The 15,613-nt window shown below is 61.3% G+C and overlaps 1 protein-coding gene across 2 annotated transcripts in view; it reads right to left on the reverse strand.

Annotated features, from left to right (window-relative positions):
* Positions 1–1,950: 1,950 nt before the first annotated feature.
* Positions 1,951–15,613, reverse strand: part of FBN3 (fibrillin 3) — a 64,997-nt gene continuing 51,334 nt past the window's right edge. For both annotated transcript variants that reach the window (XM_068996942.1, XM_068996941.1), the window contains exons 40-64: positions 15,438–15,587; positions 15,099–15,170; positions 14,703–14,828; positions 14,307–14,432; positions 13,977–14,102; positions 13,739–13,855; positions 13,463–13,591; positions 12,918–13,037; positions 12,527–12,652; positions 12,293–12,445; positions 11,233–11,298; positions 10,838–10,963; positions 10,258–10,377; positions 9,758–9,880; positions 9,171–9,302; positions 8,466–8,591; positions 7,770–7,976; positions 6,909–7,034; positions 6,174–6,296; positions 5,493–5,609; positions 5,139–5,267; positions 4,582–4,701; positions 3,459–3,690; positions 2,940–3,108; positions 1,951–2,325 (exon numbers count right to left, since the gene is read on the reverse strand). In XM_068996942.1, the coding sequence (XP_068853043.1) occupies positions 1,951–2,325; positions 2,940–3,108; positions 3,459–3,690; positions 4,582–4,701; positions 5,139–5,267; positions 5,493–5,609; positions 6,174–6,296; positions 6,909–7,034; positions 7,770–7,976; positions 8,466–8,591; positions 9,171–9,302; positions 9,758–9,880; positions 10,258–10,377; positions 10,838–10,963; positions 11,233–11,298; positions 12,293–12,445; positions 12,527–12,652; positions 12,918–13,037; positions 13,463–13,591; positions 13,739–13,855; positions 13,977–14,102; positions 14,307–14,432; positions 14,703–14,828; positions 15,099–15,170; positions 15,438–15,587 (3,536 nt within the window). The remainder of the gene's footprint in view (positions 2,326–2,939; positions 3,109–3,458; positions 3,691–4,581; positions 4,702–5,138; positions 5,268–5,492; positions 5,610–6,173; positions 6,297–6,908; positions 7,035–7,769; positions 7,977–8,465; positions 8,592–9,170; positions 9,303–9,757; positions 9,881–10,257; positions 10,378–10,837; positions 10,964–11,232; positions 11,299–12,292; positions 12,446–12,526; positions 12,653–12,917; positions 13,038–13,462; positions 13,592–13,738; positions 13,856–13,976; positions 14,103–14,306; positions 14,433–14,702; positions 14,829–15,098; positions 15,171–15,437; positions 15,588–15,613) is intronic.

Here is a 15,613-nt window from a genome sequence, read left to right on the forward strand (position 1 = left end):
GTCCCTCTCCAGCTCTGAGCTCTCCCTGGAGCCTTCTCCAGGCTGGACAATCCCAATTCTGTCTCCATGGAAGCTCCACGTTGGAGCTGGATGGGCGCTGCGCCCCCCAGTCCGTGCCCACACAAAGACACGGCCCCACTTAACCCAAAATAATTTTATTGTTGCCGTTGCTTCTGATACAAAAAAGGAATTCCACAAAGAGCCACCTCTCTGTGCGGAACAAGGGGCACAGGTTTGGGGTTTCAACACTTCCCCAAAAAAACCAACCAGCAAGAAATGTCAATATAAACAAAATAAAAAAAAAAAACCAAACCAAAACACCACACCAGAGAGGAAGAGAGGAAACCTTGAGCTTTGACACTTTGGCTCAACACACACACACAAACCCAGCTCTGCTAATTTATTATTATTAATAGTTCTTGGGTTTTGGTTTTTTTTTTTTTTTTTTTAAAAAAAAGCACCTGTTGGAAAAAAACCAAAACAAAAATAATAATAAAAAAAAACCAAAAAAACAATCCCAAACATCAGGCCACCCATCCTGTCACAAGCTCTGGGACTCTTGCAAAATCCAGAGTCTGGAGCTGCTTTGAAGAGTTTTCAAGTTTGCCTGGAGCCCCGATACAGTAAACACACACATCCCCCACCCCTGCAGCGGCAGCGAACCAGGGAAAATTCCCACCCCTCCAAAAAACCGTCAAGCTACAGGAAAATGCACTCATGACAACACCGAGCGAGCACCCCTTTGGTGGTTTTCCATAAATACGGGAGGGTGGATGGGTACAGTGCACGAACGCTGGCCAGGAACCAGCAGCAGCTCCCAGGAGCTGCGAGCACCTCGGGCCTGGGGATGAGGCAGTTCGGTGGGAATGAGCACCTTTTGTCCCGGGAATGAATCAGCACCTTTTGTCCCGGGGATGAGCACGGGGTCGGTGGAGAACTGCAAAGGATTCATGCAAAACCTGGGATCAGCAGGGATCAGCTGTGAGAGGAACACCCCGGGGAGCAGGGAAAGCCCCCCCCCGGCCAGAAGGGGCTGCACAGGGAATGTGGGGCAGCACGGAGCCCTCCGGCCACTTCATCCCAATTTTCCACACTCTCTTTAGTGCCTTTGGTCTGCATTAACCAGAGAATGTCCTTGGGGCTGTCACCTTGGGCCCACCGAGCAGAGGGGAGGGACTCACAGCTCCCCTTCCCAGAGGGGCTCCTGGCCGGGGGGGATCATGGACAGGGTGACCCCAGGTCAAGGATTCTGTTCAAAAGGAAGCCCTGGATGTCCCTGTCCCTTCCTGCCCATGGCTTTGAGATGGGAGGGGAGAACCTGAACTGTCCCTTTGCTCAGGGGTGGCCTTTTCTGTTTGACAGAGGAGCCCCAAAGGCCCAGAGGAGCCCCCAGAGGCCCAGGGGCCATGGAGAAGAGAGGGATACAGAGCTCAGCCAGGCCAGGGATGGGACGGACCCTGCAGCACCATCCCAGCACAGAAGCAGAGCAGGACCAGGAGCTGTTGGGAAATGCATGGACACCACACGGAGCCACAGCTCCTCCCAAAGCCGCCCCCAGATCCCCTCACTTTTCCTGGGATGTGGCCACGGAGAGCAGGCAGCTCCCCAGGGCACCGCCCGTGCCAGCTCGGAGTGTCCTGGACAAGGGGGCAGGCGGGAGCAGAGGGAGGAGAGTCCCTGCTCAGGAGCTTGGGTTCTTTGGCAGAGCTTGCGGGAGCTTTGTGAGCTGTGGCTCGGGCTTGGCCCTTCTGGGCTTGGCTCTTCTGGGCTTGGCTCAGGCACCCCCAGGAGCAGAGCATCCCTCGAGGCTGCTGATCCCAGAGGGACGTTTCCCATGGCTGTCCCGGCGGTGGCGGCGGCGGTGGCAGGAGAGGAGCCCGTTGTTCCCGGGGTGGGTGGCGAGGGGAAGGGCAGCGCTGTCGGGTGGGACTGGGGGGGTCTCTCGTGGCTTTAGTAGAGCTGGAGCTGCAGCTTCATCCTCAGCGCCTGGCCCAGCTCCCCCGCCAAGTGGTCGAGGTGGTTGTTGGCCTCGAGTTTGTGCAGTTCCCGCCGGCGGGGCAGGGCCACGCTCACGATCTCCAGCAGGTACGTGCCCGGCAGGATTTTCTTGCGGCCCAGGTGCAGGAAGCTGAGCCCCTCCTTGTGGTGGATGCGGAACAGCCCCTCCTCGTTGCCCTGCGAGATCGTGTAGCGCACGCGGTTCTCCAGCGGCTCCACGGCCGGCAGCAGCTCCAGGATGTGCTCCTTGTGCGCCAGCTCCGACAGGTTCAGGGTCATGGACAGCGGCGTGTCCACGTCCATGCTGGCCAAGTTCACGGCGTGGTCCTGGAGAGGAACCGGGAGTGAGTGGGATTTAGCAGGGAAAGCTCAGGCCGGGGGAAGGTGGGTTTGATTTAGGGAAATTCAGCCCCAAATCAGCTCTGAGAAGCAGCGACGACGTCCACGGTCCTTCGTTTTGGTCCTTCGTTTCCCACAAGAGTTTCTTGGTGTTCTGGCTGTGCCTCTGGCACTGAAGCCCCAGGACACAGCCCCCATCCCGGGGAGGATCAATAACTTCAGAGCCTTCCAAGCCCTTCTCCTTCCAAGCCCCAAAATGACCTCTCCTGTCCAGGGCTGGGAAATTCCTGGGAGTCTTGGGCAGAGGCCAGAACTCCCTCCGAGGAATGGAATCATGGAATGGTTTGGGTTGAAAGGGACCTTAAAAACAGGACACCTCCCACTATCCCAGGTTGCTCCAAGCCCCGTCCAACCTGGCCTTGGACACTTCCAGGGATGGGAAACGTGGACTTCATTCCTTGGTTTCAGAAGAGGGTTTGGGGATGCCAAACCCGGGCAGATATGGATGAGCTGCTGGCTCTGCCTAGACTGAGGGAATGGGATCCCAAGGGATCCAGCTCCCGCCTTGCTCCAGCCCCTCCAGGATGCCCTGCATTTCTCACCTGGTGCCTCTCCGTGCCGTTGACGCTGCGCCGCTGCCGGCCCCTCTTGGGGTACCCGTTGATCTTGCACTCGTAGCAGGTCTCGGGGGACAGCAGGTTGTCCTCATCCTCCTCCTGGGGTGCAGGCAGGTAGGGACCCTTCCCAAATCCCAAGCCAGAAATACAGTGGCTGGTGGCAGAAGAGCAGAGAGACCCAGCTCAGATCCGTGATTCCAATGGAAATGTCATCACTCCCAGGTTCTCCACATGGGAACCACCCAGAGGGTCACACGTGGGTGTGGCACATGGCACAGGATGTGCCTGGTGTCATTAATTAACGGATTAATTAATCTCCATCCTGCACTGGGTGGATCTACAGAGCATCTGCTGGCAGCTGCACTAACCCTGGCATCAGGGAAATGGGGTGGGAGATGCTGCTGGCACAAGGATCTCAGGATGGGTGGGGAGAAGCTGAGGACTCCTTGTGCCACGTCCTCCAGGAATCCCCAGCTGGGAATGCCCCGCTGGCCGCTCCCTTACCCCTGTCCTGCTCGGAAGTAGCCCCCGGGGCAGCCACACAGGTACCCCCCGTCCGTGTTGGAGCAGCCGTAGCTGCAGGGGCTGCCCCCGGCCGAGCACTCGTCCACGTCCTGGCAGCCCCCAAAGGCCTGGTCGAAGTCGAAGCCCGAGGGACAAACGCACTTGAAGCTGCCCAGGGTGTTGTAGCAGGAGGCAGAGCCACAGGCAGAGGGGCTGGAGCACTCGTTCTCATCTGTATGGAATCACAGAGTCATGGAATCACGGAATCATGGGGTGTCCCCCACACATACAGGGTGCATCCCATGGGTACGGGATACATCCCACAGGGTACATCCCACAGCTCGATCATCCCACAGAGAGCCCTCCCACAGGTACAGAACGCACCCCACAGGTACAGGACACCTCCTCCAGGTAGGGACACCTCCCCCAGGCAGGGGAGACCTCCCCCAGGCAGGGACACCTCCCCCAGGCAGGGGAGACTTCCCCCAGGTAGGGACACCTCCCTCAGGCAGGGACACCTCCCTCAGGCAGGGACACCTCCCCCAGGCAGGGGAGACCTCCCCCAGTCAGGGGAGACCTCCCCCAATCAGGGACACCTCCCCCAGGCAGGGGACACCTCCCCGAGGTAGGGACACCTCCCCCAGGCAGGGGAGACTTCCCCCAGGTAGGGACACCTCCCTCAGGCAGGGGACACCTCCCTCAGGCAGGGACACCTCCCCCAGGTAGGGACACCTCCCCCAGGTAGGGACACCTCCCTCAGGCAGGGACACCTCCCCCAGGTAGGGACACCTCCCCCAGGTAGGGACACCTCCCTCAGGCAGGGACACCTCCCCCAGGCAGGGACACCTCCCCCAGGCAGGGGAGACCTCCCCCATGTAGGGACACCTCCCCCAGGCAGGGACACCTCCCCCAGGCAGGGGACACCTCCCCCAGGCAGGGGAGACCTCCCCCAGGTAGGGACACCTCCCCCAGGCAGGGGAGACCTCCCCCAGGCAGGGGACACCTCCCCCAGGAAGGGACACCTCCCCCAGGTAGGGACACCTCCCTCAGGTAGGGACACCTCCCCCAGGCAGGGACACCTCCCCCAGGCAGGGACACCTCGCCAGGCGGGCCCCCCACTCACCCACGCACTGGTTCCACTGGTAGTGCTGCACGTAGCCCTGGGGGCAGCCGCAGCGGTACCCCCCGAGCACGTTCTGGCAGCCGTGCTGGCACCGGTGGTTCCCGTCACACTCGTCCACATCTGCACCCAAGGGACACACAGGGACCTGAGACACCTTCCCCTGCCCCACCAGCTGCGGGCTCAGGGACCCTCCAGGGTGCTCCTGGGGGTGGGTGGCTCCTGTGCCCAATTCTGGCTCTGCAGCTCGGAGCTGAGCGACACCCCCGGCTCCCAGACATCCCTGCTTGGATGGTTCCTGATTCCAGGTGTGGCCTGGGCTGTCACCAGCTCTGCTCTGCTTCAGGCTGAGATCTCTGGTGGGATAGGCACCATTCCTTTCCCCAAGGACCATCCAGCCCAACCCTTGGTGCTGCCCAGACACCCCAACAATCCCACCCTGTCCCTGGGAGCATTGTCCAAACGCTCCTTGAACTTCCCACCTGGACTGAGCCTCCTCAGAGCCTGGGAGTGCCCTGGGAATTCTTCCCCACGGAGCCACCCTGGAGCCCCAGACCCACCTTCGCAGTTGACCCCGGAGCTGTCCAGGGAAAATCCCTTCTGGCACTCGCAGTTGTAGCTGCCCGGGGTGTTCAGGCACTGCCCCTTGGCTCCACACAGGGAGGGCTGAGCTGTGCACTCGTTGTTGTCTGCAAAACACCAGAAGGGGTTTGTGGCCACCTGAAAGTCCATCCCTGATCACCTGAAAGTCTAGCCCTGGCCCTGGCCCAGGCTGAGCAGCAGAGGGACGACACAGACACTGCCGGGGTGGCTGGAGAGGGGCAGGGCTTCAGAGCCAGTCTGGGGGCTGGGAAGCCTCTGCTGAGCTGGGGCTGCTCCGTGGGAATGTGCAGGGCAGGGAATTCTGCACTCACCGATGCAGGACGAGTGGTGCTGGGTGAAGCCAGGGGGGCACTTGCAGTTGAAGCCCCCGATGATGTTGACACAGAGGAACTGGCAGTTGTGCTGCTTGGTGGAACACTCGTCCAAGTCTGAAGGGACAAGGAAAGGGTCTCAGTTTATCCCACTGAGGTGTCTTTGTGGCCTGAGGCTGTGACACCTCAGTGTCCCTGTGGATGCACAGAACCAGCCCAGGAGCAGCACCCCCAAAGTTCTTGCAGGAGAAGAACAAACCTCTCCCCACCTCAGGGTGACACACAGACACATCTGGAAGATGCAGGGATGTTTCCCTGCCTCTCCTGCAATTCACAAACCCCAGGCTCTCCCAGATCCCCAGGCCAGGCTCCTCACACTGTGGTGCCTCAGCCTGGGAGAGGTGGGCACAGCCCCAGCCTGGCTGGTGACAATGCCAGGCACAGCCCACGTGCAGGGGACATGCAGGTCTAAGCTCCCTGGAGCTCGGGATGTGCTGTGCACTCTCCAGGAAAGGGCCAGGAGCATTTTTTCCCTGATGAGGCACATCTGGAGTGTAGCAGGATGAAGCCCTCATGCACCAGCCCAGCGTGGCACCTTTCCCCACATCCACCTGCTGGTATTTTTCCATGTCTGGCTGCCCTGTCCCCTCTCCCCCCCTGCTCCCTCTCCTGGCTCTGTACCTTTGCAGATCTTCCCGTCCTCCTGCAGGATGTAGCCCCGGGGGCAGGAGCACTGGTAGCTGCCCTCGGTGTTCTTGCAGATGAAGTTGCAGGGCTTTGGGGACTGGTTACACTCGTCCAGATCTGCACTCCAGGGACAAAACATATCAGGGGCAGGGTTCCCTCCAGCCCTTGGACCACCCAGCCCACCCAGGGGCTCCTGGACATCAGGTGATCCCAGGTTTTGTGGATCAGGGGTGAGATATCCCCATGGATTCTGGCATGCCTGCACAAACACCCCACTTTCACTCTCCAGGTGAGCAGAGCCAAGGGCTTTGGGGGAGCAGCTCAGTTTGAGGCAGAACAACAAATCTGGGACAAATCCTGTGGGGACAGAGCTGTGATTCCAGAGGTGCCTTTTATGCCAACATCTGGATTCCCAGCGTGGCGCTCAGGCTGGGTGGAACCAGCTGTGCTGCCTGTCGGGGCTTGGCTGCTCCCAGATTTCCTCTGGACCCCAATCCTTGCCAGTCCCTACGACTCTTGGGGTCAGGGAAGACAGAGAAGCCCATTTTTAAGGAGTTAAACCACACGGAGTGGTGACTTCGAGGTGCAGAGGGGCACGAAACAGGGCGCGGTATCCAGAGCCCGGCACACCCACAGCTCCCGGGGGGAGGGCGGGTCCCGGAGGGTTAAAAAGCGCAGGGAGGGCGCCTGAGGCCGGCGGGGCCGTGCGGGGTGCCCAGCCCGGCTCACCCTGGCAGGCGGTGCCTGTGATGTCCGGGGTGTAGCCCAGGCGGCAGTGGCAGCGGAAGGAGCCGATGCTGTTGATGCACTGCCCGTTCCTGCACAGGTTGGGCAGCACCTTGCACTCGTCGATGTCTGCGGAGGGAGGGGAGGAGCTGTCAGTGCCAGAGCTGCTCTGTGCCCAGGTGCCAGCCCAGCTCACCTCCCCAAGAGCTTATCTGTGGTTTGTTATCAGATAACTCAAACAGGACAAGTGTCTTGGAGTTATTTTGGCACCGTGGTCTGGCAGCTCCCAGCTGCCAATGAACATCCCTCCTGTTAACGTGAGAGCTGCAAAGATAAACTGGATTTGTGGCTGAACTTTCACGAAGCAGAAATCTGCTGCACATTCCCTGGACATGTGTGGGGTTTCTCCCCAGAGCAGGGTGAAGGACTCTGCTTAATTATCATCATTTCCATGCTAAGTTACATTTGGCTCCTAATCCATCCTGTTTCTTCTGCCAGCTTTAATACCTCGGTATCTGCACTGTTTATGTTCTGCTGTAATCTACCAGTAGCTGTTTTTAGTTTTACACTGTGGAGTAACTGATTAAGATCTTTCATCTGTTATCTCCTGCCTGTTCAATAAATAACTCATTTTGTAATAGACCTGATCTGCCACCCTTAGACCTTGCAGGCCACAGGGATTCCTTAACATTAAGCCATAAATCCAAGGCTAAGGCAGGGCTGAAGCTCCCCCTCATCCCACGACACTGGGGCAGGCTGGATTCTCCCAGAGAGCCAGAGCTCCGTGGCCACAGAACATTGCAGAGGCTCCTTGTCTGCTCCAGGCCTGTCCTGGCCACTTCCCAGGGGGACTGCCCTGCTCACCTCTGCCGTCCGTGGAGTACCCAGGGCCATGGGGACACATCTTCTTGTAGTGGGCAGTGCCAGGGAGGGGGCACAGCTCGCACTGGGGGCCCCAGCTGCGCCCGCTGTTGCAGCAGCACTCGGACTTGGTGACCAGGTTGCGGTTGGTGGAGGACATCTGGCACATGGTCTGCAGCACCTCCGTGAAGCAGAAGCCCTGGCGGGTGTCTGGGCACAGGAAAAGGGGACACAAATCCAAGACCTGAGGCAGTGCCAGCAGCAGGGGAACGGAGCAGGCAGTGCCAGGGCCAACGGGGAGCGTGGTGGGGGTTTGGATAAAGGTGATGCTCCAACAGCTTTCCTGCTCAGGAGCAAAGAATTCCAGCATGGGTTGGGTTGGAAGGGACCTTAAAGCCCACCCAGTGCCACCCCTGCCATGGCAGGGACACCTTCCACTGTCCCAGGCTGCTCCAAGCCCTGTCCAACCTGGCCTTGGACACTGCCAGAGATCCAGGGGCAGCCACAGCTGCTCTGGGCACCCTGTGCCAGGGCCTCCCCACTCTCCCAGCCAGGAATTCCTTCCCAATATCCCATCTGTCAGCAGGAAGCCACTCCCTGTGTCCTGTCCCTCCGTCCCTTGTCCTGAGTCCCTCTCCCGCTCTCTGAGCCCCCCTGACACCCAAAAAGCTCCCTGTGCTGCCCAGGCCGGGGCATTACCGATGCACTCGGTGCCCGAGGGACTGACTTCGAAGCCCTCGTTGCAGTCGCAGCGATAACTCCCGGCCGTGTTCACGCAGCGCCCGTTGGGGCAGATCCCGGGCTTGGTCCGGCACTCGTTCTCATCTGCCAGGGAGGCACAGCACACAGCCCTGCTGAGCCCAGGGACAAACCTTCCCAGCTTCCCCTCCCTTTGCAACGCCCTCACAGAGCCCCTGAGGATCAGTTCCATGTTTTTATGCAGCTGGGAGAAACCTCCACCCTCCCTGGGAGAAACCTCCACCTGCCCCAGACCTCTCCCAGAGCAGGGTGGCCGGAATTCATCCTCCCTGGCTTGTCCCTGCTCCAGCTGCTGCTGGGATTGGGCTGGAGCTGGCTCTGTGCTGTGCAGCTCTGGGTTGTTCATTCCTGCCCACTCCAAAAGCAGCTTGGCACAGACTTGGAAAAACTCAAAGGGAAGGACACGTGGCACAGGGCTGTGTCACCCTGGGGGTGACCCACGGCTCCAGGGATGCACAAAGGTTTTGTGTGTCCTACTGGGACACTCGGGAAGTTGTGACACCTGGGAGAGCCCAGGGAGGAGCCCAAGGGTGTAAAAGAAAGAAGGATGTAAAAGAAAGAAGGATGTAAACCAAAGCTCCGTGGAGGACCCCTCGGAGAGGACACTGTCCGTGCCCTGGGAGTGCCCCCAGCCTGCCCTGGTACCTGTGCACCCCTCTCCATCGGGCCTGCGCTGCATCCCAGGAGGGCAGATGCACATGAAGGTGCCGATGAGGTTCTTGCAGAGCATCCCCCGGGACTCGCAGTCGTGCAGCCCCTCCGCACACTCGTCCAGATCTGCAACGAGACCCCGTGAGAGCCCCTGCCAGCCCCAGCTCTGCCTCAGACCCCATCAGAGCCCCTGCCAGCCCCAGCTCTGCCACCCTTGCACTGCTCCATCTGGCTGGCACACAGCTTAAAAAATACCATGGAATGAGGTGGGCTGGAAGGGACTTAGAAATTCATTCAGTGCCCCCCCCCCCGCCATGGGCAGGGGCACCTTCCACTGTCCCAGGGTGCTCCAGCCTGGCCTTGGACAATTCCAGGGATGGGGCAACCACAGCTTCTCTGGGAAGCCTACCCAGCCTCTCAGGGAAGAATTCCCTTCTACCAGCAGGACACTGAGGTGGGTGATGGGAGAAAAGCCCAGAGATGCCAGCACAGAATTCCCACCTTCCCCATACACACCTGGCCACGTGCAGGGGCTGGGGACAGTTTGGGCCATCCCCTGCTGGCTGCAGAAGGGGTTTTACCTCTGCACATCCTCCTGTCCTCCCGCAGGGCGTACCCGGAGGGGCAGGTGCACTCGTAGGAGCCGAAGGTGTTGATGCAGCGGAAGGCGCAGAGCAGGGGGTTCAGGGAGCACTCGTTGATGTCTGCAGGGAGGAGAGGACAGGACAGGACTCACCCCGGTGCCCTCAGCAGGGCAGGAACTCCCCAGGGCAGAGCCACCCTCCCTGGGCATCCATCCCATGAGAGCTTTGTTCCACCGAGGCCTCCTGCCACGGTGTCCCCCTGCAGAGGTGTCCCAGCAGCTTTGATGGGAACGGGCTGCTGGTCCTTGGGGAGGCAGCTCCCATGTTCATCCAGGTCTCCAGGCCTCCTTCTGGGCTCCAGAGGGAGCTGGTGGAGCCCCGTGTGGAGAGGAGCCCCATCCAGCTTTTCCACACCACCCACGGGGGGCTGGCCCAGGCAGGGGGGCCGCACACAGCCCAGCGTGGGTGGAATGAGGCGTTGTTGCCCAGCTTGTTACCTTCACAGGTCATCATGGGCCCCGGCTCAAAGCCCTCGTCACAGGCGCACTCGAAGCCTCCCACCACGTTGGTGCAGGTGCCATTCCCACAGGGATTGCCAATGGAGCACTCATCCGTGTCTGGGGAGCACAGCAGCGTGTGGGGGACGGGGATGGGGAAGGGCTGGGCTGGGCTCTTGCAGGGGGAGCTCTGTCCCAACAGAGAGGGAAGGGAAGGGAAGGGAAGGGAAGGGAAGGGAAGGGAAGGGAAGGGAAGGGAAGGGAAGGGAAGGGAAGGGAAGGGAAGGGAAGGGAAGGGAAGGGAAGGGAAGGGAAGGGAAGGGAAGGGAAGGGAAGGGAAGGGAAGGGAAGGGAAGGGAAGGGAAGGGAAGGGAAGGGAAGGGAAGGGAAGGGAAGGGAAGGGAAGGGAAGGGAAGGGAAGGGAAGGGAAGGGAAGGGAAGGGAAGGGAAGGGAAGGGAAGGGAAGGGAAGGGAAGGGATTCCCTCTCGGCACACACCCACAGCGATCCATCGCCTCTGGAGCGAGGGGGACGGAGCAGGAGGGAGCAGGGCACCCATGCAGACCCCCACAGAGCCTCACCCACGCAGTTGACCCCGGTGTAGTCCAGGTTGTAGCCAAAGGGGCACTCGCAGCGGAAGGAGCCGTCGGTGTTGATGCAGGCCCCGTTGATGCACACGCCCAGGTTCTCCGAGCACTCGTTCACATCTGGGAATGGAAAATGATGCTTCACACAGCCACAAACAGCCCTGTCCCCTCAGGACTGACACGGGATGCTCAGGCGATCCCTGGAGTTTCAGGTGTTCCCTCTCCAGAGCTGAGGGATGAACCCCCGCTGGGCAGTTGGGGTTTGGGGGGTGCCCAGTCCCGTGTCCCCCCCCAGGATCCCTCCCCGCTGTCCTGCAGCCCAGCTCTGGTTGATCCCAGGCAACAACCCCCCAGCCCAAATTTCTCCTCATCCCTCCACCCTGCCTCACCTTCCCGGGTGTCACCCGGGCCTGGGATGGCCCCGTGGCCGTATGGACACAGCTCCTGGAAGGCAACTGGAAGAGAGCAGAGAAGTGGGATGTGCTGAAGGGATTCTGCTCCCAGCAGCTCAAATGGGCTTTGGAGGCTCCTGGGAGTCCCATGGGGACACACCCACCGCTCCCATGGGAACACACCCACCCCTCCCATGGGAACACACCCACTGCTCCCATGGGGACACACAGACACACCCATCCCTCCCATGGGGACACACAGACACACCCATCCCTCCCATGAGGACACACCCACCCCTCCCATGGGGATACCCCCATCCCTCTCCCCAGGACACCCCCCATCCCCCTCCCATGGGGACACCCCCTCTCCCCAGGACACCCCCCATCCCTCTCCCCAGGGACATCCCCATCCCTCTCCCCAAGGACATCCCCATCCCTCTCCCGGGGACACCCCCCATCCCTCTCCCCAGGGACATCCCCATCCCTCTCCCCAAGGACATCCCCATCCCTCTCCTGGGGACATCCCCATCCCTCTCCCGGGGACACCCCCATCCCTCTCCCCAGGATACCCCCATCCCTCTCCCGGGGACACCCCCATCCCTCTCCCCAAGGACATCCCCATCCCTCTCCCGGGGACACCCCCATCCCTCTCCCCAGGACACCCCCCATCCCCCTCCCATGGGGACACCCCCTCTCCCCAGGACACCCCCCATCCCTCTCCCCAGGGACACCCCCATCCCTCTCCCCAGGACATCCCCATCCCTCTCCCCAAGGACATCCCCATCCCTCTCCCGGGGACACCCCCATCCCTCTCCCCAAGGACATCCCCATCCCTCTCCCGGGGACACCCCCATCCCTCTCCCCAAGGACATCCCCATCCCTCTCCTGGGGACACCCCCATCCCTCTCCCCAGGGACACCCCCATCCCTCTCCCCAGGGACATCCCCATCCCTCTCCCGGGGACATCCCCATCCCTCTCCCGGGGACACCCCCATCCCTCTCCCCAGGACACCCCCATCCCTCTCCCCAGGACCCCCCCTCCCTCTCCCGTCCCTACCGTTGCCCTCCTGCGGGCACAGCTCGCAGGGGTCTCCCCAGCCCTCCCCGGGCATTTTGCTGCAGCAGCACCGAGCCTTGGTGGTGTTGAAGGCCTTGGGCACGGAGCACTTCCCGTTGTCGAAGCGAGTGAAGCAGAAGCTCTGGCGGGTGTCTGGGGGAGGATGGGGGTGCGCCAAGGTCAGGGAGAATCCCGGGAATTCTGCTCCCTCCCCCCAGGAGGGGCTGCACTGACCGAAGCAGCGGCGGCCGTTGTCGGACAGCACAAAGCCCGGGGGACACACGCACTGGAAGCTGCCAGGGGTGTTGGTGCACGTCCCAAAGAGGCAAATGTTGGGCTCCTCTTCGCACTCGTTGATGTCTGGGAGGAGCAGGGACACACGGGGCAGCCAGAGGTCAGGAGAACAGGTGAGGGGGGTGTTTGGGGGCTGGACACCACCCCTGCCTCACCCCCCAACCTTCCCTCAGGGAAAACGGGCACAGCAACACCCCCGAGCCTCCTGTGCCACCAAAGCTGGTCTTGCCTGGCTTCCAGGAGGGATTTGGGGGTGGTGATGCCCCTGGGATAGGACAGGTCAGGGTGCCCAGGTGCCGTGCTGGGAACGGGGGCACAGAGCCGACCTTACCGATGCAGTTGTCGTTCTGCACCTCGTAGCCAGGGGGGCAGATGCAGCGGAAGGAGCCCTCCAGGTTCTGGCAGGTGCCCGGGGAACAGGTCCCGGGCAGGCTCACGCACTCATTGATGTCTGGAGAGGGGGAAAACAGCCAGGGATGGGGTCTGGGCTCTGCTCTGAGCACCTGGGGGTGCCCTGGGTGCACCAGGCCCTGCCTTGCCCCAAAGTTGACAGGGAACAGGGGAGACATTTCCAGGATGGTTCCCAAGATGTCCCTGGCACAATTTTAGGGCATGGACAGGACATTTCTCCCACTGCCTGCAGGTCCCAGCACGTGGACAGCACAGGCCTGAAGGGAGATGGAGGCAGGGAGGGGTCAGTCCGGCTCTCTGTGGGCATTTAAATGACCAGGCTTTGCTTCCTGGGGACTTGTGAGCACTTCTGGAGAATCCCACTGCTGGGACAAGCTTGGGGACCACATGGCACAGCACCAGCCAGGCCAGCGGACCCTGGACACTGCCCTGGACACTGCCCTGGACACTGCCCTGGACACTCACCCACGCAGTTCTTGCCGTCGGGGGTGCGGTCGTACCCCTCCTGGCACAGGCACTGGAAGGAGCCGACGCTGTTGATGCACTGCCCGTTCCTGCACACCTGCCCCACCAGGGATGAACACTCGTCAATGTCTGCGGGCCGGAGAGCAGCGGGAAACGGGAAGAGAGACGGAGCAAGAGCGTCAGAGTGTCACCTGTGGCACACACAGCCACCCCCGGCCACCAGGGCTGAGCCCGGTGAGTGATCCATGGGATCAGGGCTCCGGGGAACTCACTCACCCATGCAGTCGTTGTTGTGGGTGAGCTCGAAGCCCGGGAAGCAGAGGCAGTTGTAGGAGCCCACAGTGTTCTTGCAGGTCCCGTTGCCGCAGGGCTGCCGGTCACACTCGTCGATGTCTGCGGGGACAAGGTCACACCTGAGAATCCAGGTGGCTGCACAGCACAGGGAGGACACTTGGCTGTCCTTGGCAGCACCCTGGGGTGTCAGGGACTTGTGTCCCCCTGGGGTGACACTGACCCATGCACATGGTCTGCTCCCCGGTGGCCTTGAAGCCGTTGTGGCAGATGCAGACGTAGCTGCCCTCGGTGTCCACGCAGTCCCCATGGCTGCAAACGTTGGGGATCTCCTGGCACTCGTTGCGACCTGAAACGGAGCCGAGGGGTCCCGGTGAGGGGCAGGGAGGGGATGGGGAGGGGGAGAGCAGAGCCCCGCCCATGGTTTTGGAGAGGTGACTTCATCACAACGAGATTTATGTGCTGCCATCCCAAAAAAAAGGGGAGTGTGGTATCAGGTGTGTCCCAGGTGTCCCTGAGGTGTCCTCCAGGTGTCCCTGAGGTGTCCCCTTACCCACGCAGGCCCCCCCCGGGGACAGGCGGTAGCCGGTGGCGCACTCGCAGCGGAAGCTCCCCGGGATGTTGACGCACTCCGCGTGCCGCTGGCACAGCGTCTCCCCGCTGCTGCACTCGTCGATGTCTGCAGGGACACAGGGCACAGGGACACTGGATGGCACCGGGAACGCCGGGATAAATCCAGTGGGGGCTGTCCCGGGAATGGCTGAGGCAGCACTGGGATCGCTGCACCCAGCGGGACCAGCCCAGCTTGGGAAGGACCACTGGGATCACCGCGTCCAGCTCCCAGTCCTGTGCAGGACATGCCAGGAATCCCCCCCGTGGAGCTGCTGGCAGCCCCTGGGGCAGTATGCTGGGGGCAGGAGGTGCCGGAATTCCCGCTGGGATGCGGTACCTTCGCAGATGAGCAGGATGTTGTTGTAGCTGAAGCCGATGGGACACTCGCAGCGGAAGCTCCCGATCTGGTTGATGCAGACGCCGTTGGTGCAGATCGCTGGGATCTCGCTGCACTCGTCGATATCTGCACACAATCCAACATCAGCGTCCTGCCCCGGCATCCCAGGAATGCCCCACAACATCAGCATCCCCCCTTGGCATCCCGGGAATGCTGGGAGATGCTGGGAGAACTCATCTCCCACCTCTTCAGTCTCTGGCACTGCCAAGCCTCTTTTCCTTGCCCTAACCCTTAATTCCCTAGGGGAGGGGAAGGGCAGAAGCTCACAAGCAGGCTGGGAAGGAAGCAGAGGGTCGGGAGCAGCCCTGGCCCCGTGGGGATGCAGGATTTACTCACCAATGGGCTTCCCTGTGTGGATGTCAATGATAAATCCGGGGGCTTGGTTCCCACACAGGATCTGGTACTCGGCTGGAAAGGGAACACCGAGGTCATGGCTGTGCCCATGGACAGGGGGGTGAAGTGAGGGACAACTGTGCTGGAACTGGGGTCTGACAGGCAGCAGGGGCTCCCCACTGTGCTTGGAGTCACCCTCAGGGTGCTCTCCCTTCTCCTCTATCTTGTTGGTGTCCATGCCCCAAATTTCATGGGAAAACAGGAAACTTGAGGCGACAGGGATCACATGGGACGGACTTACAGCTGGCAGGGGTGGCACAGGAACCCCGTGAGGGCACTTACGGCTGGCAGGGGTGGGACAGGGCTCGCAGGGCTTGTTCCAGGCCTTGCCAATGTTGTAGGAGCAGCAGCACATCTTCTTGGTCATGTTGAAGGACAGCTCGTTCTCGCACGTGTCGTTGTAGTTGCGGTAGCAAACGCTCTTCCTCATGTCTGCAACGGCAGAGCCAGGCTTGGGA

The sequence above is a fragment of the Aphelocoma coerulescens genome, chromosome 28 (assembly GCF_041296385.1).
Source record: "Aphelocoma coerulescens isolate FSJ_1873_10779 chromosome 28, UR_Acoe_1.0, whole genome shotgun sequence".
NCBI classification, from domain to species: Eukaryota; Metazoa; Chordata; class Aves; order Passeriformes; family Corvidae; genus Aphelocoma; species Aphelocoma coerulescens.